This window comes from Anomalospiza imberbis, chromosome 2, assembly GCF_031753505.1.
Source record: "Anomalospiza imberbis isolate Cuckoo-Finch-1a 21T00152 chromosome 2, ASM3175350v1, whole genome shotgun sequence".
Taxonomy (NCBI): Eukaryota; Metazoa; Chordata; class Aves; order Passeriformes; family Viduidae; genus Anomalospiza; species Anomalospiza imberbis.
This window is the reverse complement of record NC_089682.1, coordinates 7,608,772-7,633,139: the sequence shown is the minus strand read 5'-3', so window position 1 is coordinate 7,633,139 and position 24,368 is coordinate 7,608,772. Positions and strand designations below refer to the sequence as shown.

General features: G+C 38.1%; 1 protein-coding gene across 10 annotated transcripts in view; it reads right to left on the bottom strand.

Annotated features, from left to right (window-relative positions):
* Positions 1–24,368, bottom strand: part of CASK (calcium/calmodulin dependent serine protein kinase) — a 186,304-nt gene that overhangs the window by 123,529 nt on the left and 38,407 nt on the right. For all 10 annotated transcript variants that reach the window (XM_068179712.1, XM_068179717.1, XM_068179719.1 and 7 more), the window contains exon 2: positions 14,634–14,746. In XM_068179712.1, the coding sequence (XP_068035813.1) occupies positions 14,634–14,746 (113 nt within the window). The remainder of the gene's footprint in view (positions 1–14,633; positions 14,747–24,368) is intronic.

The following is a 24,368-nucleotide window of genomic DNA, read 5'->3' as shown; positions in this document are numbered from 1 at the left end:
AGTCTTCACACGGGAGTGAAAAAGCCAACCTGTGGCCACTGGGATGGAGACCAGGGAGGGGGAGGGATGTTTTGCCTAAGCTTGTATGTATTTCTTTCAATACCAGAATCAGTAATTAAAAGTCTGTTAATTGACAATTAATTAAATTGATTGGAATTTCCTTCAAATTAGTAAACTCTTCATTTGGGTATGTGATGGGGGGAAAAGAGGATGATGACACAAAAGGAGCTGAAAAAATACCTTCAGTAATCCAGAGTAAGAGGAGTTAATCACACAGACAGACCACACCAACTAAACAGGACATGACCAGAACAAGGAAATTGGTGGCAAAAGGCCTGGTAGCCCAGACCGCTTCTAGAATGAGGTGCATATTTTCAAATCTTTAATTGGTATTTCTTTGCTGACCAGTCCTACCAAGTAGACAGGAACACAGATAAGCTACTATTTGTTGCAGCTTTGATAAGATTTGAGGCTTTCTCCTCTCCCTCCATTGTGTTACCTTGTCCATGCACTTTCTCCAACTAGGGTGCTTGTAGTTTAAGGCAAAAAAATCCCCCCCGAACATGCCTGTGAGCTATTTAGGAAAGAACTGAGGTATCAACCATGGCTATTTACAATACATACTCCTAGAGTTCCTACTCCAACCCCAGACTGCATTTCTGTCTTAAACAAAGTCACTGGTGAAAATCTGTGAAAATCTCTTCTGTTTTCAGACCATCTCAGACCAGTTAATCTCAGATTTCAGAATAACATACAGCACACAGAATTATCTTCTCCTAAAGAGAATATCAAAATTCTCAACTGAATAAACTCAAACTTGTGCCTTCCCCTTAACAGGATAATTCCTCTTCAACCCTAACAGGTTTCTAAATAAGGTGCATTTAAAAAAGGAAGCAAGCCAATCAACAAGACAGTAAAGACTAGGAGACTTAGGGTGCAAGTCCTCTATTCACTTTTCCCCTCAACTTGAATTAAAATAAATCAAACCCAAATGAAACCACCAGAGTGCAGAGTAAGGAAGGTGGAATGAAGAAATAGGGCTGTGCCTTCCCCTTCAGCAGCCAGGATCTGTTCAGTCCTCCTGAGGGGGAAGGGGAGGATGCAAAGCACTGATACTCACCCACACACTGCACAGATGGTAAGTGGCATCTAATAGTCCTAGATGTTACCATCCTCCATTTCCAGGGAAGCCTAGTTCCTTTTCTGGCTTTCCCCTCTATCAGAGAAGCTATTAAGAGGTGGAGATAGTGGGTGCCCTCTCAGCCTGCAGCACTAGATTGGCTCTTGTAGAACTACAACATCAGAGTTGAAAAGCTTCTTTGCAAACCTGTCAGCCCCCCTTTTCCAGCCTGGAAACACAGGCTCCAGTTTGGAACAGCTTTTCAAAGAGAACGATGAGGACACAAAAGGATACAGCAATGATAACCTGTACAGACCTGAAGAGATGTGTAACATATACATATTGTAACAAACATTTTTGTGGCAGCAACTTGGATTCAAATCCTAATTTGATTTGGCAAAGGAAAAAAAAAATCTACTTTGCTCAGGCAAAGTAGTATTTCATAAGTCATTTTCACTACTCATAATGCTATAAACTAAGGCAATATTTTCAGTAAGACCTGTAACTGTAAATTGTCACTATATTACAGGCAACGTTAAAAGTGACAGACATTAAGAAATCTACAGTAACTGGTTCTGTCACAGTAGATAAAACTATGTTTTTAAAATCCAACTTTCTAAAGGAAATCAAGAAGCTTGTGGCTTAGACTGCTGACTGTGCTAGGAGCTTTCAGTGGAACTTAGATTATATCTGTAATTTTTTAGTTATTTAAAGTATTAAAATTAAGTTCTCATTTAACTGCCTTAACAAATGCCAAGACACTCTGAAACAACAAAACATGATTTTTTAGCACCAGCCTCTTTTGCAATTGGGATTTTCCTTCTACAGCAACTTCAAAAAATAGAAAAAAACCTGACCACTGAATATTGTAGGCAAAAGAAATACATAGAACAAACCCCCTCCCCCAACCAAGAAACACACCATAAATCTTACTCATATAAAGTGATCTTAAAAAAACAACATCCCATGAAAATCTGTGTCATAGATTTTAAGTAAACCAACCATAGATCACAGTGATTTTACTTGCATTGCCAATTTACTCACTGTCACTGTGTGTATTTGTTGGTTGGATTCATATTAGGAAATCAAACACATGCAATATATTCAGCGTGAGAGCCTGTCCCTGGTAAATGTCATCATTAAAATAAATGGCTTGTAGCTGGAAAATGCCATGCCAGAAAGTGCTCAGTAAGACACAGAGCTGTAACACACAGGTCTCTTTCCCAAAGTTACTGCTTATACATGCAGTAGTTTTAAAACACAAAACCAAAAAAAAATTCAATGCAGTATTAAAGATAAAATTTAATTAATATATGTTAATTCCAAGTTTTATTAAGTGGATTTTTACCTAGAATGTAACTGTATAGACAATAATTTATTGCTTGTACCTAACTTCTTTCACTCCATTAAAACAAGCAATATACTGGAAGAAAACTCATGGTAGGGATGGTAGAACTCGAACATCAGATAAAATGTAGAAAGTCTTTAAGAAACAAGTTCACAGATCTCCTCAGGACTTTCAGGTCTTAGACTTATTTAAATTTTTATGCTTTTCTTGACTGAGCAGCTATAAAGCTTCAGTATTCTACTGTGCATGATAGCCAAGATATACTTTTACAAGATAGCTTCCAAACACAATTATTTCCATCCACCTTCATATCAAGTAGACCTAATTGTTTCTCTTAATATTTGTCTGTTCCCAAAGATTTTCTTTACTCAAAATTATTAGAAATCTATTCTTTTTTCCCCCTTCTGAAGCAACTCTTACCCTGGGAAAGAGCCATTGCTTGGTACTGTGAACAGCTGGACTAAACGCTCTCATATAGAATGACATACTATGGAGATCTCTCAGCTTCTACATATTTCATGTATTACTCATAAGTATTTGCTGATGCAGATGTTAGAATGAAAATTTCCATGGAGATCAGTGTGCAGTTTCTACAACTGCAGTACAGATTGTGGCACTTTGTCACTGGTCTTCAGCTTCACCATTTTTAACATGCTTAATTTTTTCAGCTGGAAGAACAGCTGGATCATAGGAGGATTAAGCTACTTGTGCTCATTTTATTATGAATATACAGACATATATACACTACAGATCAAAAATATGCCCCCCCTTTTAAACTCTGTAATTCTCACTCCCAATTGATTATTTAGAGGGGTCCATTAAGATTTGCTAACACATCTTTACTTTTGCAAATTTCCATTGCCTATACCTCAATACCACGTTCATCTCCAATCCCTTTAAAACACCAGTGAGTGTAGAATAGCTGTAAGAGGAAGCTTTGTTGCTGTCTAAAGGGAAAATTTCCCAAGATTGTGATGTAGCTACCAAACTTAGCAGAAAACTCTGGATTCTACAAACGAATAGGAATCTGTGGATCAGAAACCACCAATTTTATAAAATGTATAAATAAAATAAATATTTTAGGCAAGATCTGCAAAGGATTGAAACTGTCCCAGACAAAATCCACACAACCAAAAGACAGGGGTTTTACCCATGTCCTACGACTATGGCAGGATACAGGTTTGTCATTCTAACAGTGCTATTGCACAAGGATCATTATTTATCATACCACAGTGACATATATTTTTAGATTCACAAAACAACAAACCCCAGTATTTAAGAGTCAAAAAATGTTCTCTTTTGATCAATGAATTAAGAGAAACTGCAGCTCAGCTGCAATGAATTTTGAATTTTGTTGATTGCACAAACCAGAACAGAATACATGCTAGCACATCCAAACAGAAAATATTTGAAAATACAGCTGATGCTTATTATCTTCCTTCCCTGTGTTTGTAACCAGCCTGAATTCCAGCAGCACAGCTAGAGCCTATTTCTGGACTACTGGCAAGAATCAGGATTTGTTAGACGAGTAGAGAGTGTGTACAGAGACAAAAGTGTTTTGAAAAGCATTTTAATTTTTCAGAACAGGAGTTGGACATACCTCATGAATTCTGCAGAAAATAAAGACGACAATGTGTAAGAATGAAGTCTTGAGAGTGTTTATAAAATAAATCTTTTAAAAAGTGTACATCCAAATTTTTAAAAATAAATTTAATTAAGACTTTGCTTTGCAAAAAGGGTGAAGAAATACACCTTTGTCATTTGGCTTATTGTATTGGTAAAAGCTCCAAGCATTGTTTACTGCTCTAGGATAGCTGGAGCAGGAATATCCTTCCTTACCCCTCCAACCTAAATTTCTTTTTCAAACAAATTTGTTTTACTCAAATTCTGTCTCAAACACTTAAGGATGCTGTAACTAAACCAGGGTTTTAGAAAAGAAAACATTAGGTTATGTGATAAAACCTCATCTGCACACCCACAAAGGAGCAGAAACAATGGCATGCAGGGCAGGGGAGAGCCCAAAACTGCCCTGCTGAGCTGCTGCCAGGTCCTCAGAGGAGAGCCAACCCAGCAAAGTTACGAAGTGGAATCACAGAATGGCTGAAGGGACCTGTGGAGGTCATCTGGTCCAACCCCTCTGCTCAAGCAGGGCCACCAAGACCCCATTGCCCAGGACAGTGTCCAGGCAGCTTTGGAATATCTCCAACAATCCGCAGCTCCCCATGACAACCAGTGCCAGTGCTTGGTCACTCTCACAGCTTAAAAAGTGTTTCCCGGCTGAGGCAGAACCTCCTGTGTTTGTTTGTGCCACTGCCTCGGTCCTGTCACTGGGCACCACTGAGAAGAGCCTGGTTCTGTCCTCTTTGTGCCTTTCCTTCATGAAGTTGTACCCATCAACAAATCCCTCCTGAACCTTTCCTTCTCCAGGCTTAAACAGCCCTCCCAGCTTTTCCTCACAGAAGAGACGTTCCAGTCCCTTCATCCTAGTGCCAGCCCTTTGCCGGGCTCTCTCTGGTACCTCCATGTTCCTCCCATCCTGGGATGATCCCAGAACTGGAGCCAGCAGTGCAGGTGTGGTCTCAGGAGTGCTGAGGAGAGGGCAGGACCACCTCTCCCCACCTGCTGCCAACACTTTGCCTAAGGCAGCCCAGGATACCACTGGCTCCTCTTGACCACAGGGGCTCACGGCTGGCTCCTGCTCACCTTGGTGCCCACCAGGACCAGCACAGGAGAGTCATCTGCTCTCCTCCAGTCCTTGGGCACCTCTCCCAGCCACCTTGTTTACTCAGAGATTATCCTGAATGTCCTCTCACAGTGATATCTCTAAGCTCTGTCAGCACTTCTGGGTGCACATCTGTGTAAACACACTTTAACAATTCATTATCCTCAGGCGCTTCAGGCCTGTTTCAGACTGACACAACACTGAGTTCTCAGACATCTCTTTTGCTGCACACTTCACATATTTAAATACCAAATGCAAATATGTAAGTCATCATACTCTCAAACTGTCCTGTGCATCCAACTAAATATTCAGTAAAGAGACAGACAAGGCTGAAATAGTACAAGATTTTAAAGTATTTTTTGAATACCAGCGAAGTGTGCCTGTGATATTTTATTTCTGGGTAGAGCAAGGATTAGGCTCTTTAGAATCCTGCTCAGCTATAATCTTTCACACTATGGTTTGGAAGATATGATATGCAAAGCAGAGTCACATTCAGAGTGCCTGACTGAGGATGCACCTGTAGCTGGCTGGGATGAGCATTTCAATGACAGGCTTACCACTGGCAAACCCCACAGAACAAACCTAGGACAGCTATCTCCAAGACTTTTGTAAGCTATTCAGAGCACCCACAGGCATCATCCTGTTTGGAATAACTGGTATTAACTGCAGCATACCTTTTCACTTCTGTGATTCATGCTGGATCACAAGCACTATCTGAAAATGTTTCTGCCAAATCTACTAAGAATTTAAAGTATTTTAAAGTTTAATTTTCAGTGAAACCTGCATTCTAAATGGTTGTGAGCTCCTGGGAACAAATGGGATTCAAACAACAGGTTTCAAGGACCAACCAGTTTTGTCCAGTTGAGGTGATGTATGTTTTCACTAAAGTTTTCCTGAATTAGCAAATACCCCGTAACACTTGAAATGATCAAAATGAGTATAATTTATGTTTATTTCCTTGATAAATGGTTCAACATTATACACTACCTGAACAGATTCACTAGTTATTTCAGTAATTATTTTAATCAAATGGTCCTAAGCCCTATATTACATGTACAAAGAAGAATTAACTTTTAAGTGGCAAACCTTATTTCACCGAGTTAAATGACACGAAGTTTAAAGGAAGTTTTCATAATAATATTTCTTAGCACTGGTCTTATTTTCTTGTTTACAAATGTGAACATATTTTCTTATTTCACATATTTGAAAGTGTGATATAGAATCATAGCATAGTTTGGGTTGGAAAGGACCTTAAAGACCATGTAGTTCCAAACCCCCTGCCATCGGCAGAGACACCTCCCACTAGACCAGGTTGCTCATAGTCCCATCAAACCTGGCCTTGAACACTTGTAGGGATGAGGCATCCAAAATTTCCCTGGTAACCTGTTCTAGTGCCTCTCACATAAAGTGAGAAAAAAAAGTACAGAGATATTACTATAGGAGCACTTTTTAATCAATTATGATTACTTAAAAAACCCCAAACTAGGCCAACTGAATACTCAGTTATGTAACAAAAATAACAGTTAAATTATCTATTATCTGCTGCATAAATTCTGTTCAGTGCTAATTACATAATCATTTCTATTATCATCTGTGTTCTAAGAATTCCAAGATACAGCAATTTTTAAACTAGCACTCTAATAAGTTATTCTCAGAATGAATATTTATTGAAATGGCAGTTAAATACACTTGATGTAATTGCATTTTGAAACCTGTAAAGTGTACCATTTTTATTTATAAAGATGGGAAATGTTGCCTGCACTTGCTGCTCAGCTGCACGACACCTTTCTCAAAAGCAGCTTCCTGATAATGTTACATAAACATCTGGCAACAAGGCCTCAGTGGTTTTAGCCACTGGACACAACAGTCATTTTTCACAATGTTGGCACCACAGTGACACCATGAGCAGAGGAACAAAGCTGTCAGAGCCAGCACACAGCCAAGGATGAAAGACTGAAAGACAGGGAGGAAGAGGCGCACTCCTGCAGAGCCACTGTGTGTTCAGTGCTGTACTAAACCCAGAAAATCAGATACGTGTGCAAGGCAAGGGGCTGAAGTCACACAGCAAACAGAGCTGTCCTTTTTCTGGAGACTGATTAGAAGAAATAAAGAACTAATTGCTTGCAACACATAAAGACTTGATTATTTTTCTTCTACTGAAGCAACAGTGCATAAAAAATTAGGTAAATATGCTTTTATGCTTTAAGTGGGTGTAATAAATTCCCAAGCTATGCATTCCCTGCTGAAGATGGAAAAGAAAAACATTTCATGAACTCTGCTGTTAATATGCTTGTATCAAGTATTTCCAGAAATTTTATGTTCTTGAAGTAAGGTAGTACCATATAGTTGATCTCTCTAACTCTTTGCTTATGATCTGGATAATAGGCCGCATTTCCCTACAGAACATCATATTTGCTTCTTGGGATGAATGAAATTTTCCTGTGTGACTCCAAACGAGGTCAAAACAATGATAATTTGGTCAGTGACACTTAGTATCCCACTCCTGGAAGCCTGTATCTCTGGGCACATGGCAGGAAATACTAAAAAAAAAAAATAAAAGAGAAGTTCCCTAACATAAAATGCTGTATTTTACAATTAAAAAAAAAAAAAAATTGGAATGTAGCCCCAAGACTGAATTCTGTATTTACAACCAGAAAACCATGGGCACCATTTCTGCAGTGAATTGACTTCCAGTAGCAAGGATAAAATGAGTCCTTAGAAAGAAATCCTTGTTAAGTGTACATGCATTCCTGTGATCCATTATATAGATCTGTTCTGTGGTTAACGTGCTGCCAACTTACAGAAGTGTCTGCTGGGGTAAAAGTCTGCTTCCATCTCTTATGTTACATTTCTGCATGGAAGTATTTAATTCAAATGACACTTTGTTATGAAAGTTACAGCAAAGCTATTAAAGCAATTATATTTATGAAAATAAATAGATAATAATAAAATAAATAATAAACAAATAAAGCTATTATATTTATGAAATCTGTACTCCTCATAGAAAGAACTATATTTATAACCAAACCAGCTGACAGCTTCTCCAGAAAAACAAAGAAGAAACCTCAAATCCTTAATTTAGTTAGAAGAAGCAAACCCCTCAGAAAGGCTCAAGTAACGTGCCCTGTACCAAAACAGGACCAGTTCTACCCCTTTGTGGAAGAAGGAGAACTGAGATAGGAACAATGCATTCCCCAGAAAGGCAGACTCTTGAAATTACAAACATCAAAAGTGACTTCAAGTATCAATCTTCAAGTCCTCCTGAGAGGCATAAATTACTACAGGTCTCTTCCATCATGACCCAGACATTCTTAAAAAAAAAAATCCTAAAAAGCATTATTTTCTATATTTGATTTTATATTACCACAGGTACATGGTGAATTCAAATTTTTCCTACCTCTTTACCCCAACTTGCTTTATTGTTTGCACAGCACATACAGAAACTTTAGTGATATTTTAAGTACCAGCAACATAAACTCCATGACAGTCAGACTAGTTTTAAACCATCGAGATTTCAGCGAGTTTATTTTCAAAATTCCACATTTGTGCATTTTCTTATAAACAGAGGTGTCACTAATACCATATGATTTTTATGGTCCGTAAAAAGATGCCTCAAACTCTTCACCACTGAGACACACACACGAGATGAATCTTCAAGAAAACTCCTGTGTAACAGTTATACCTGCACCACTACAGTCACTAAATACTTGGATTATGGCTTCTCATAGGGTTGAAATGGTAATTCAAAAGCAAAGTCAAGCTGGTACAGAGCTTTTCACTCTCTGAAATATCCTCATATTTTCTGCCTTCAATGAAATGAAACTTAAAAAGGTGCCTTCCTCCTGCTTTCATTAAATCATAGAAAAGCTGGTGGGAAATAACTTTTGATTGACATTGGGTCCAACCCCCACTCAACGTGAGATTACTGCACACACTGGGTCAGGACTGGTGTGATTTCATTGAGCAAACTCTTGAAAACCAGGTCCAACCTGAACCTGAGCCTTGCAGGCAGCAATTCCTGGCCATTTCCCTGTGTTGCAGCAGCTTCCACTCAAGGACAGCTCTGCTCTGACATTTTTGTAGTTGTTCAAGTAGTTGAAGACCACATTATAACACCCTCGCAGTCTCCTCTTAACCACACCAAACAAACCCAAACCCTTCAACCTCTCTTTGCCCATCATGTCCTGCAGGGTCCAGATTATCTTGTCCTTTGCAGGGACCTTTCCAGCTCAAATTATGAAGCCCCAAACTGGGCACAATAGTTCAGGTGTGAGCCCAATAATGTCACACAGAAGGAAGGCACTGCCCTTGGATCTGTGAAATATGGTACAACATAGAACTGACCAGAAATTCCAGATTAGCTGGTATTTCCAAATCAAAGGCAATGAGTCACTCGTTCTTTCTTCAAATCCAGTCTATATATGGCACAGTATCATGAAATATGATGACATACAGATTTGTAGTATTTTTTACTCAAAAGAGATGAGCTTAATGCTGACAGTACATTTTTTCTGAAACCCTTGAAAACACGCAGGGAGGGAAGTGCAGAATCTTACAGATACTTTTGTGAAAAATAACTTATGATTCACTACAGCCTGCCAGTACCAAAAGTTAAAGAGACTGTCATGCAACTTCACTCTGAATTAAATAAAGCCTTTTAAAAACATTGCCCTGACAAAATGATTCTAAAAAATGAAAGTCTAAATAAATTAAATAAATAAAAATATGAAAACCGACAAGGGCAAGCTGTTTAATGAAATAAGCAGAACAAAAGTAAGGTCTCGTCTTTAAGAAAAATCTCTCACAATCTGAAAGTTAGTCAGGGATAAGATCTGTGGGCCCCTTTGTGGGGAAAAAAACCCCCACAAGACAAGAGCTAAAACACCACAAAACCCTCCCAGTTTTCATTCCAATTCCTCATTAAATAATTTTGGAATTCTTCTGCTAAAGTGGATGATCCATAGCAAGGTCAGTTTCGATTCAATTAACTTGCCCCTCTCTGTGCTAGAAGTAGTCCAAGAAGTGTATTTAAAACACTGCTTTCTTGGCTACAATTTTGCTCTTTGTCACAGACAAAAGCATTCTGCAGACTGTCTTCACAGCCTGCTTCCAGAAGAACCAGTTTGGGTTCTGAAGGAAACCTCAATCCTTCCTTATCAGCTTATTCATTCAGCTTCCCAGTGGCCTGAACGCATACAAACCTGTATATCAACCACACACATCAATCTAATAAATAAGGTGTAGACTATTAGAAGGCTGGAGAAGAACTGGTAACCACTTTCTTTGTGAGGACATTTCTATAGAAATGAACTACAGGTAAGAGAATCTAATATATGTTGAATTAAATTCTGAAAAACAACCTGAATGTGCTGTAAGCACAAAACACTGCCCTTTAAAATTGCTTTAAAAAACACTCAGCATGTTACAAGAAAGCAATCTGGATTTAAGAAAAGGCAGATAAATAATGTGTATTGGCTTCTAAGTAGTAAGGACTGATCATCATTCTGTTCCTGAGAAATGGTGACTGCACTTCAGAGATATTTGGTGTTAGAGCAGGTAACTAAAAATCAGACATGCAAGCTGTGCAGAGAAAAAACACAAGAGAAAATGCATGGGATGTGAAGAGAGCAGCAGAGGAAATGGACAGTCAAACTAAGATGTGAGCTGTAACAAACTCAGAAATAAGGAACATGCTCCTCACAGTTTTCTATACCAGAAGTTCTGAGTATAGCAACTAAGAGCTGTACTTGAAAATTAGTTTATTTACACTGATATATTTTTTTAGACCTCAGTGAGTTTACTACTACTGGCTTCTGAGAGCATCAAGTACTCTTCCACATGGATTCTCTCAACAGTAAAAAAGAGACTCTTATGTCTAAAAATATTCAACCTTCACATTTTATTATTTTTGATTTTTTCTATCTCTGTGATATGATTCTGTGTTGTAGAATATGTCAACATGTAAAATATCCAACATTAATCCAGCAGATCACGCAGCCACTTGAGCAGTGACAAGGTGTCAATATTCTTCATTAATATGGCTGAATTACAACACTACAGAGATTGATGATACACAATATGCAAGACCATGAATACTAATATATAAATCCAATAGAATTTAGCCTAGATTAGATTTGCTAGCTGTCAGGCATTGTTACATTGCATTAATTTTCCCTGCTATTATCAAACCACTGCAGAGATGCAGCGAGACACAAAAATCACTTGAGATGTCTGTGTCTACACATGCTATGAGTATTGAGCAGCCTTATGGAAAGAACACCATACCTGATAAAAGTTTGTCTTATGAGCTAGTGGCTTCTCCATCATATGCCACAAATGCTCACAATAACACCAACTGGCAACACATCAGCCTAGAGAAGCATTTCAGCTTGTTTCTGTTTCCCTGGTAAGGAGATACCATTATTATAAGACACCAGTATGTATCTTTCTAAATTAATTGTTCAGAAAACAGTCCCTTTAAAACATATTCAGTGCCCAGCTGTCTCACAGATTAAAGCAATCAAAACTGGTTTTAAAAATTGTATCAAAACCAGTTTAAAATTATCCCTTTTTAGCACAGTAATGCTATGCCTAAATTTTCCCCCTATATAGTATTGCAACTATATTGGCCCACAGATTACACGCTGCTACAAACACCACAGGATCATCTAGGTTGGAAGGACCCTCTGGAGGTGATCTAGTCCAAACTCTTGCTCCAAGCAGGTCAAAACAGACCTGGCAGCTCGGAGCCTCATGCAATCCACTTCTGATCATCTCTGAGGATGTTCTCCACGAACGCTCTGTGCAATCAAGGGCAGATTTTTCTTTTCTTTGTCTCTAATTGGCATTTCTTCATGTTGCAATTTGTCCACATGGCCTTTTGTCATTTCACTGTGTGCCCAAATCAAGAGTGTGGCTCCATCTGCTCTATATCCTTTTATGAAGTAATTGAAGACAGCATCAAATCTCATCTCAGCTTCTCTTATTAAGGCTTGACCAACTCAGTCCATCTCTGCTGGACTCCTGCCAGCAACCATTGCTTTTCTTGTACCGGAGAAACCAGACTGCACACAGTGCTCCAGGTGCGGCCCCACAAGGGATGAACAGAGGGAACAATCACTTCCTTTGCCTTGCTGGCTGCACCTCTGCAATGCTCTGCTCTGCAGTTGGCTGCCTTTGCCACAAGAGTACACTGCTGACAAACAAAAATGAAGTTCCTACCCAGGAACACATCACCCTACAGGGGTATTTATGCAAAAGCACTCAAGAACAAAGTTTTTAGATTTTTTCTGAAAGTGTGGAAGCATATTGGGACCTTTAGCTCTAAGCACTCTAGATGTATGTGAATTAATGGAAGGAATTGTCATCAGCTCCCTCACATGCAGAATATCCTGTTCTCCCACTTCTGTGCCTCAAAGAAAGACTGGAGGTGGAGAGTTGTGCAAAAATAACCTTCAAGAGCAAATTGAACTTGCAGAGGTCAAAATTCAAGGTAAAGAGTATGTCCAAGGGTTAATCTTATCACTTCATTACAGCTCACACTTCAACACAGTTTACAAACACAGCTTCTTCACAGGTATATTTACTTTATACCAATACCACCATGGTGGCTGCCCACCAACATGCTTAAGGAATGCCACATCAGAAACAAACAAACAAACAAAAAATCTTTAAAACCCCCCTAGAACCTAGATAGAGTAGAGGTGCAAAAATACCAGCCAACTAAAAAACAAGCCAAATGAAAAACAGAGCACAGAAGATGGAAAGGGTTTGTGAAAATTCACATTCTTATGTTGAACTAAGAACTTGTTCCACACTCACACATTTATGTGTCTTTGTGTCTTAATATTACAAATCTAAGGTATAACAATTCAGAATCTTTAAAAAACCCAACCTCAAAACAACAAAGAAACCCAAACAACAATCCAAAACCACAAAACCAAACAAAGCACCACTAACCCCACAAAATGTTTATGATCGTACCTCAATGATCTGCTATCTTGAATTAAAATTACAACAATACAACAAAAGTGGAATTGGAAAAAAACCCAGACTTCTTAATACACTCCCAAGCCTATTCTTTAGACCCAGGCAGAAATTGCAAACCATTCACATTTATCCTTTTTTCAGTTAATCTATTATTACTGTTGGCTTTTCTTTTCCTCCCGATGAGTCCCTTCTCTTTTGCCTATGAATTTTCCCTTTCAGAAATTCTTCATGGCCCCAAAAGGTTGGGTTTTACTGTCATGGAGCCAGGAGGGTAATATTCCACCAAAGGTAGAAATGTGTCCTATCATCAGCAGTTCAAATGAGGCTTAGAAATAAAAGAATATGGACACAACTTATTTAAAAGGTATCAAATTATTTTAATAAACATTCAGTAGCTCAGAACGCAATGGTTTTGGTATAACTTGCCAAAACCATGATGGAGCTAATCAGAAGCTGAATATTGTAGAAAAATTGGCTTATATTTTGTTATAGGACTCAAAAAAAGAAACAGCAATGACATTATTAAATGGAAATATCTGGCAAGACCTGTGATTTACCTTATAAATCAAGCTAGTCATTAAGGCTCAAGATACTGTTTGTTATAAATACCAACAGAAGTCATGGACCCTTTTTGCTGAAGCTGGGTTCACAAGGACTTCAATGGCATCAGTGGAACTCCCCAAAAACATTACTATACAAAAGAATATGGTCTCTAGAAAAAATACACAGGACACAGAGAACACAGCAAGTGTCACTGAGTTGGTAGGGTTAAAGAAGAACTTTATGCACACACAAGTTGTGTATTCAACTTGTAAAACATAGATTGTTTTACCCTAAAATAGGAAATGTTTGAGAGCTACAGCCTTGTGTTTACGCTGTAGCAGTTCTGCAGCATTGCCTGTAATCCTGACTACATGAAAAATATATTTTTATATAATTTTGCACTTTAATAGCAAGTCTTCATCCATTTATAGCAAATTACTTGCACTGTAGCAGTTCTGCAGCATTGTCTGTAATCCTGACTACATGAAAGATATATTTTTATATTATTTTGCACTTTAATAGCATGTCTTCACCTGTTTATAGCAAATTACTTCGTAATCTAGACTAGTGAAAACAAAACCCATATGTTCTTGGTTTAATTCCTGTGTATGCCTTTTTGACACAGAACCATCTTTTTCTTTACAAAATTCACATTCTTAAGACAAAAAAATCCAAACAGAAATAGAAATGGTTTAGACATATCTTTCTAATATTTATGATCATGACTGAAAATATGTATTACAAACTACTAAAGATTAGTAATGCAAGCACTAAGCTAATTTTGAGATATACAGCCTTCCTTTAAAACTTCTAGAAAACATAAAAGAGAAAGTATCATAAAGAAGGCAAACACAGGCTGACAAATCAAAAAAACCTGTCTGGTGGGAGTTTGCTTAATTATTAATTCTTACCTTCTGTGCTTAATCCAGGACTTGAAGTGAATTTTGCTACATCGACGATCTTCACAGCGAACTGCTGCCCCGTCTCCCTGTTGATGCATCGCCGCACGACGCTGAACGGACCCCTGCAACAGAGAAACCAGCCATGAATAACCATCCTCCTCCTCCTCACTATGCCACAATGCCCTTGCTTCTCAACAAGGTTTTGCTTCGTGCATTCAAGTGTAGTATTTACACAGAACATAGCCTTTGTCCTTGCTGCCCATTAAATGTAAAGTTAATGGTTCCCACTATAGACTGGTGTAAAGAATATCACCAAGTTCTGTATTTTCCTTTATTAAAGACATATTCTCTTACCCTGCCCCTTTAGAAAGGCTATACTCTTAGAAGCCTTATGTAATATGGAACTGACATCATCATTATTAAATTTTAAGTGGACCTTATTCAGATGCAATATGCAAATGGGGGGGGGAATAGAGGTGAGAAAGCCATTCCTTCTTTCCATCCTAACCTGAAAGGATAATGGACAACGACAAGACTAACAGAATTGTGAGCTGTTTCAGTTTGTCTGTTTTACATAAACTAGGTTTATTTCCAGTTTGGCATCACTAGATACAAACAACCTCCATTACAATACTGTGAAATTCCACAAAAGCTCATGATTTTCTCTTATCTATGACGCTTAGAGAATCCTGGAAGTTACAGATGAAAAGATTAAAATTAGTTCAGACAAATGTCACTATTGCACTCAAATAAAAGAGAGTAGTTATTTTTCGAAATTGAATTTACATTTGCCAAAACATCACTTAGAATAATGACAACCTTTTAAAAACCACCAGCACAAATATGTATTTTTGGAAACACCTTTTAGGACATTATTTAAGTTTTTGGTGCCTTAACTTCTAGTATGAAATCTTCTGTCCAAGTTTAATAACAACCAATACAATCAGATAAACAGAGTATGTCAAGCTTTCAAACATGAAATATTAGTATGTTATGAAAACACAACAGGATTGTTTCAAGAGTGCACTAGCTGTGGCAAATCAATCCTTTTTTACTGCTACTTAGTTAATGACAGATGTGAGTTCTAAAGAAATCCATTCTGAAGTGTTCTCAAAAAGATGTGAGGGAAAAATTGAGAATGGAAAGAGCCTTTGTTCAGAAGTTTGTCTATTGAGTGAACATTCACCTGCTGAGTGAAATAAATGCTTTAATATAGCTTGAAAGAAAAATTCTTACATTCAAACAATGAACTGGAAGTCAGCTGACATGTTTCTGAGCAATGGGATTGCAAAGCAACACCATTCTCAAAATAAAAGGTACCCTGAGGAGGCAGAAATGTCCCTCTGAGGGCACTTACAAACCTTAATAACTGGCTCTTGGTATTCCTTTACACACCAGATGATCTGAAGTGTGTAATTCATCACACTGCCAAACCCGTACTCACATAGCTAAAATCCAGGTTTTGTACTCTTTCAACATATAACATACTTGTAAAGAATTCTTGAAATAAGATTATTTCTGACCAAGAACAAGAATACCAAAAGTAGTCAATGAATCCCAATCTAAATATTCACAAGTAAGGAAGATATTTATTAACACAACTATGGACATGTGATATGCTCGGACAGAACAAGTTATTCAAGAAAAGGCATGTTTGTTTTCTTTCTTCTTTCCTTGCTCCAAACACACAATGAAATCCCCCATATTGATGGGTATTTTCTCTTCTGAATCCACACCCCGCTGTTATTCAGTACTTGGTCTTTTACCAAAAATGACCACAGATATTTTTAAAAAGATGATCAATTAAGCCTTTAATACATAGAAATCCACTTTCATCATTAAATGAAAAAGGTTCAACTGACTTCATCTGGCATTGGAAGAATACAGCTATTGACTAAGAATCTTCCCTCCACGTTTCAAAAAGTGATCTTCTATGAAAAAGATTCCACTTTATACAAATCAGTGTCACTCTCTTATTCCAAGTTCCTGCTTCCTCTTTCAGCATTCAATGTAAAATTGCTTTAAAACACTATAAATACATTTAGATTATAGTAATCTAAACATATTTCAAAACCTAAACTGCAGCTTTGGAATAACATTTGCAACACCTCCCTTCACTCCTAATTGTCATAAATCACTAGAAACTAAACATATTTAATTCAAATGATCCTTTTTCTTTTAATTACCATTGTCACCCCCCCCCCCCCCAGCCTTTCTGGATACATGAAATAACGCTTTTAACATATTCTGATAGAGAAGTGTAGATCACTGGAGTGCAGACACCTCACAAGACCTCCTTACTTGCAGGCAGATCCCCAAATCCTGTAAATTCACCCAAACTCTATGAATATTATATTTCTGGCTACTGGCTGAGCTACTTTTAGATCTTCTGGTTTTGCCAAGCCTGGGCAGGAGAGCTTTCCCAGCCCCCACAGTATGTGTATGTGCTTTGAGCAGGCAAAGAAGAGTTGGAGGAATCATAAATCAAAAAGGAGCCTATAAACTGCAGTTCTGAGAGGATCAGATCTGTGTGTAACCCACCTTTATTTTGTACAACCATGCCCTGATTTCTCCTTCCATTGCCTATTAACATTCTAAAATCCTGACTTGAGCAATTTCCTTCCTGCTTATTAAATCTGGGACAAAAAATTTAGAGCATTTTATTCAGTTCTGTAACAGAAAAGGTACAGAGACACCCCTACATCTCAAAATTTATGGCCATATTGAAACTTCACTATGGTTATGACAGAGGCTTCTCTACTTGGATTGAGGAATGTCAAAGACTCTTAAGTAAATGAAATGTGCTGTAAAGAACAGAATACAAGAATTGGGGTTGGAACCAAATGATCTTTAAAGTCCCTTCCAAACCAATCCATTTTATGATTCTGTGAATTTGAGTGACACACAGAGTTAACTCATTCTATTGAAACAATACAGCAATTTCATACAGAAATAAAAATACTTTAAGACACAACCTGAAGAAAGACTCAACTATTTACAAACCTCAGACTTGCCACTTTTTAAAAACACTCTCTCTATTGAACCTCTATTGATACTCAAGCTACACACAGCCTCAAAATAGTGTTAAGACACTACATTAGATGAATGCATCCCATGACAATAGCATCACAACAAAAGCTTGTATAGTCCAATTTTAGGCAATTTTTAATCACTCATGAGATGTGCCCTGACCAATTAAGCAGACACCATCACTTCCATGTGCCAAGTAACACAAAGGAACTTTTAAATAAATTATGGTTGCAGTTAGTCCTCTCCAGCTCCAATGGCACACAGCAAGTTTACAAATTAAGTTTTAACAGCCCATGGTGATGCTGTATAACCTGAGTCAGAAAACAAGAATCCCTGTTTCCCAACACAAGAGCTTCAAGCCTTATTTAGAAGCTGAGTAACAAAAGTCTTTCAGCCCACCCTGAGTCTCAGCACTGAAACCACCCAGAGAGGAAAGGAACCACAACAATTCATCTCTCAGTTGAGGTGAGGAGCTGCTCAACAGTTGTGCCTGCAGATGGGAAATGTGTATCGCATCCTTGCTAAATGACAATTTCTAAAGCTCATTTTGCCAACCCTGCAGCTCAAAATTCACAGATCTAAAGTACAGAGGTGACACAGACTGGGGAAGGAACAACTGTAACCCCAGACACAGATCATCAAAGCTGTCAGAGACAGATATGAGTGCTTATTTATTAAGAGTATCTGAGTTAAGTTATTTAAGACTTCATTTTCTAAGTCATACAAACTGTAATCATGTCATGTGCTGTATATTTCATTTCTCTCTGTGCTACCTTTAACAGATATAACCTGAGCTTGCAAAATCTTTCCCTGCAGTCAGCTTGCACACCACCAGAGACTACACCAGCTCAAATGAGGATCCTTAAAACATGCAAGGAAGGACAGATGATTTCTTCACTGATATTTTATCACAGCTGGTAGCAGCACACCCCAACACCTGGAACTCTTGGAGTCCCACCTACAACATATGCCAAAATCCAAAATGTATGAACTTAAACTGAAGCTGGGCTGCATGATGGGTTCTGCTGTCGTATGCAGATGGAAATCCAAATTTACATTACTGAGGAGGTTAGTGAGTACATATAGGCCAGGAAATGTGGACTGAAATGTTCAAGAGGCTGTCTCATGTCTTTTCATTAGTCCAAAATTTCAAATTAGCAGAGCAGGCCTGATGTTATCTTAACCCTACTGAAACTATTTTCTGATGGTAACTTTACTGTCTAGCACAGAGCAGCTCATTTTCCATCAGCTAGACACAATCTTGAAGAAAATCAATTATTAATTACTCTCTCCTTCCGGAGTACAACACCTGAATAAGAATAAAACCCTAAAACTTTGATAACATCAAAGCCTTTTTTATCATCTGCTTCAGTTTAAATTATTTTACTTTGTGTGTCATTGGGACTTCAAGAACAACACGACAATCTTGTCAGTTTATCTGTCTGTTCTGCTTCCTGTCGCCTTTCCTTCAATCCCTGGTGGTCTGCAAGAAGGAGAACTGGCTGTGGCTGGAATATACCACAGCCTGTTACCTTCCTGTGCCCCTCAATGAAATGAGCTGACCTGTGGGAATGGAATTCCTGTAAAGACACTTCCTGAACTCCTTTGCTTCACAGCCTCAAAATTTGAGATTCTGGATCATATCAGACCATCATGAACTTGTTCAACATCTCTTCCAAATGAGGCCAAATTTTTTGAGGAACTTAATATAAAACAAGGTGTTTTGGCTCTCTAATTCTTTTTCATTAAGCTAAAAAAAAAAGTAAGAAACACAAGTTGGAGATTTTGACAGAAAAAAAACCCAAATAATGAGCAATATCTCCTCCTTTAAAAATGATCTTCCATTTAGAAGTAAAAGGCCTGTCACTCCTTTTTCTTATTTAACAAAATGTAATAGTTAAGAACGTGAAACATGCAACACAGGTCTTAAAGTCACCTTAATTCAACAGTTTAGATCGAGTGTTTAGATCAAGATCAGTGTTTTCTAAAAAGGGTTTTGACAGTTTGTTGCAATAAGATATCATAGCAGTATATACATAAAAAGTGACATTTATACCCAGATTTTTTTTCTTTTATATTTAAAGGCTGTACATTTGCTCACCTAAGCAGCAAACACTGCTTTATTAGCCACCAATGTGGCTAATATTTTCAAAACAATTATATTCAAATTGATGACAATTACTGGGAAGAAAACAATTTGCTACTACATTTAAAGAGACAGATCTTTTTTCCCTCTTTACTCATCCACAAAACTTATAAAATATATTTGTTCTTTAACTTTCCCTTTGCCTCCTATTGAACCTCTTTCAAAAATTAAGTATTCCCAAAATTAATTAAACCTCCAATTAGTCACTGTATCAGCTCATTTACACTTGGCACTGCAGCTTAAAATGGTGATTGAACCTTTCTGTGAAATAGCACTTCAGATTAGAGGGCATCCACATTTAGAAAGCCATCGCTGGCAATGCTGGGTTGACACTTTTTGTTTTATTCTCAAAGGAGAATTTAAAATAATGTATTAAGATGACTATGGCATAGAAGAACATTTGGGTTGAAGATCTGATACTTAGGAAAATTAGATATCCCAGTACAAGCCACAACTGAGCTCCCAGACAGCAATATTTCTATCACATTCTATCTATTTCTACTTTTCAACAGTTCACATCTTTGAAACCAAGCCTATGTTTAAACTCAGCTTTAGGCTGAAACCTACAAAGAACAAAGCAAAAGACAGCAGTTCACTGGATCTCACCCCAGTATGAATATATATTCATAGATACTTCCTAATATTAATCCAAGAGGAAAAAAAAAAAAAGAATATATAACACCAAATCTTAACCACTGCTTTCCATCGACAAGAAAATCAGAGAAGGAGCAGCACTCCAGTGCTTGTGAAAGGGAAATACTCCCCAAGAAAACCTTAGGGTATGCTTGGAATTCATGCAGCAAAAATTCAAATGCAGAAAAAATATTTACCCTCAATTTTAGAGATTTTCTGAAGTAGTTCAGAAATGTGTTTCCATGGTTTTGTCAGTATAAAAGCAAAATACATGCCAAAAGAGATTTCTTCTGCTGTCCTGTCTTTCACATCTCCAAGCTAAAAGGGGAATATGCTACCCTTAAATGATCAGCCACCTCTACTAATAAAATGGTAAGTTTGTAGTCTGATTTTTCCTCTTATCAAGCAAAAAAAAAATCAATCATTTTATCAGTCATTTAGTCATCAGGTATATTTACCAAATCTCTTAGGCATACATACATTATAAACAAATGCTGGTATGTAAGAATATCTTTAATGTATCTACAGTTTGCAAACAACTCTTCTTTTACATTGACTGGCTGGGATATTGAGGGGATGGAAAAGGAAGAACATTGAGATAAGATGCTCTCTAAATTTGCTATTCTATTACCATGAAATAAATATTTCAGCACCAGGCACCAACAACATTCTTCATACACTAAGGGTTCAGAAAGTATTTTTATGTTCACAAATACTTCACTCTCTGAATTCCACAATTACCTATTAACATTGACCTTACCCTTGTCAATTCTCCTATTTTATTCATAGAGTCACAAAAGGGTTTAAGCTGGAGGGATGTGCTTAATAAATTTTATCAGAACATGTACTTGCTGCTATCAAAAATGATACTTCCATGGTTTGTTTGGGGTTTTTTTAAAGAAAACAAACTATCTCCCTTTTGAAAAACAAGCATTTGCAAATAATTATTTACCTCAGCACACAGACAAGCAAAATCTATTCTCAATAAATATTGTAGTAAGAGGTTTCATGGTCTTAGAAGAATTGCTCTGAACACTGCAGATGTAGCAGGTACAGAACTAGGAAATGCACTTTGTCAAGGCCTTTGGACAAAGGTCCAACAGGAGCTGCTGGGTGGCTTCCCAGCCACATGGCACACACAGGAGGTCACAGCACAGCATCTCAAGGTCGTGTCTGGCCGGCGCTGAAGTGTGGTGACTGCTCCAAACAGAAGCTCCGGCCACTGAAGAGCAGCTCGTCAAGAGCCTGTCCTCAGACCTTCCCTTCCAACTCCTCAACTCAGTAAAGGTCATTTCCTAGCAAAGGGTCAAGACCTCAAATTCAAGTAACCACTAAGTAGAACTTCTTAAGGAGTTCAGGGTCTTGGATCCACAGATTCCTTTCTTAGATAATTTCTTTCTTGACAGTATGTTTCCAATGATTCACTGCTAATTTGCATTTGCTGCAAGATTACACACGGGACACTCTTCTCACTTTCCTACAACAGCACATAGGCCCAGAACTGTGATTCCAGAATTATTCTTCAAGGAAGTGACTGATTCTCATTTACCAGATGGACGAAAGAAGGCACAAAAATGATTTTTAGGCATGTATGTACTAAGCATACACAGGTAAATGATGAGACATTTCCCTAAGGAATAAATAATTATCAGGATCTCAGAAAATGGAACTTTCCAATAACCTTTTTTTGACTAGTTTTTTAACTCTTGGTATGAAAGAAGAATCAAAATTGGTTCATTAAGCTGAAATGAAATATTGCTCCCTCAGCAATAAAGAACTCAAGAAACTGATGACAAATATAGCTTTCTCTCTGGTTCACCTTGAGGTAGATGAGAATCTATAGCTCACACAAGAAGTGATTTTGAGCCAGTGAAGACTGGTAATCAAAGCACAGATTCTAGTACTTGAACAGGAGAGTGGAGAAATAAGGAGAGCTTTGTCCACTGATTAATTTCCACTGTGAGTACTGGAATAAATGCATGGAATCAAAATCCTCAAAATTTTATTTTTACACTCAAACATCCTGTAACACTTCACAGAAAAACACAAGATGTCAACAGCTGAATCAAAAGCATCAGCTCAAGAGTGTTCAGAAAAACTGATGCTGTTCTCCTAACAGACTCCTTTAATACCTGACCAAGTGTTTTGCCTCTTTCTCTTCCTTGCAGAGAAAAAGAACAGAACATCAGGAGGAAGTGAACAAAAACAGAGAAAAAAATGTAGAACTACTTTAGGTATTAAATCATTCAACAGTGAGGAGAAAAGCAGCAAGAATGAACAAATGTGTCAGAAAAAGCACTTCAAATACAGGAACAAAAGGGAGTATGTTAAAAAAAGCAGCTTTGCCTTCTAAAGAAGAGATGTTGTAGAGCACCTTCAGGCTCAGCTCATCATATGGAGATGATGATCACTATTTTTCTCTTTTTCCATTCAGAGAGCTTTTTTATCCCATTCATGTGTACCACAGCCTTGTTCTATCCCAGGCTGTGGCCTCACCAGTATTTCTTCAGCAGAGCACTGGCCAAACCAGCAGCCCCTCTGGCTACTGCATCATCCCAGAACAGCCTGGGCATGGTTACACTCAACCAAATCAAAGGAGAAACTAAAACTACTCAAAAGACCCCAGACAGAACAATTCTCCCTTTTTTTACTGTGTTGTTTTTCAGTCAGGCAGATGCTTGGTTTGGCTTAAAGCATAGCTGTGCAGAGAGCTGTGTCCAGATAGACCCAGGAAGGAACAGCAGGAACAGGAGGTGTTTCAGCAGCACTGCTGCTGCTAAAGCTGAGCCTTGTTTCAGACCCCAGTGATCTTTCACAGGGTCCTACAGCCTCCCGTGGCACCTGCACCACTCCTTCTCACCTGCACCACTCCTTCTCACCTGCACCACTCCTTCTCACCTGCACCACTCCTTCTCACCTGCACTCGTGCAAGGAAGCAAAGGAACTGATCTGACAGCCCTGGGTGAATCCACACACAGCTGCCTCCACCGTGCTATCTGTGCTGCAACTACAACTGTTTTGATTGCATGCAGCACACACAGCAAGATGAGTAATAATAACAGGAATATGTCAGCCACCACTGTTGCCAAAAACTCCTTCATGAAATTACACCCTCAGGTGAATGTAGATGCATTAACTGCTCCCTACACCATCTCTCTCCCTGCGTTCTGGTTATATTTTAGATTTCCTCTTTATGACTTTTAATGTCCACTTTAAATCTATTAGTCCTGGTAATAAAACTGAGCCTACAGACTATTTCCTCTACTCTCTCTCATAGATCTATGCAAGCCTAACAAAATGCCTTTTTTTTTTTTTTAATGACAGGGTCTCTCATTTCAGAATCTCTTCCTAGTGCCCATTCCACTTCTAATCTTTCTTAACAAAAATAACCAGAACTGTGAGTAGAACTCCAGAAGAGGTCTTAGCAAGAGTCTGCACAATGCTAACAATATTTTCTTCTCTGCTGGAAATATTGTGCCTGGTACACCGTCCTGTACTTGCCTTGCTGACACACAGATCATTGAGCCATCTAGCATAACTACATCCTTCTGCTGAGTTGTTGACACTCAACCAGCCTCAGCCCACCCCACAGGCTGTTACTACTTTTTCCATTCTCAAGTGGTGAGTCCTCTTTTAGAAGTTCATGATTTCCACTACTAAAGTCCTTTCTGGATGGTGTCCAGCTCGTCCTCTGCAGTATCCTCAAGTGTTGCCTTGCAAGGAGACTTTAATGTAATAGTTCAGTTCAATTTAGCACTTTTTAATTTTAACATAACCTGACAGACATCCAATCCAAGACTGGCCAATGACAAACCTTCATTTTTACACTATTTCTGTTCTGAATGCCCTGTGTTAATTTCATCTTTAATCCAATACGAACTACTTAAGATTTATCATATTGCTATCCTTCTGTTTGTTTTAAAAAACGCCCACAA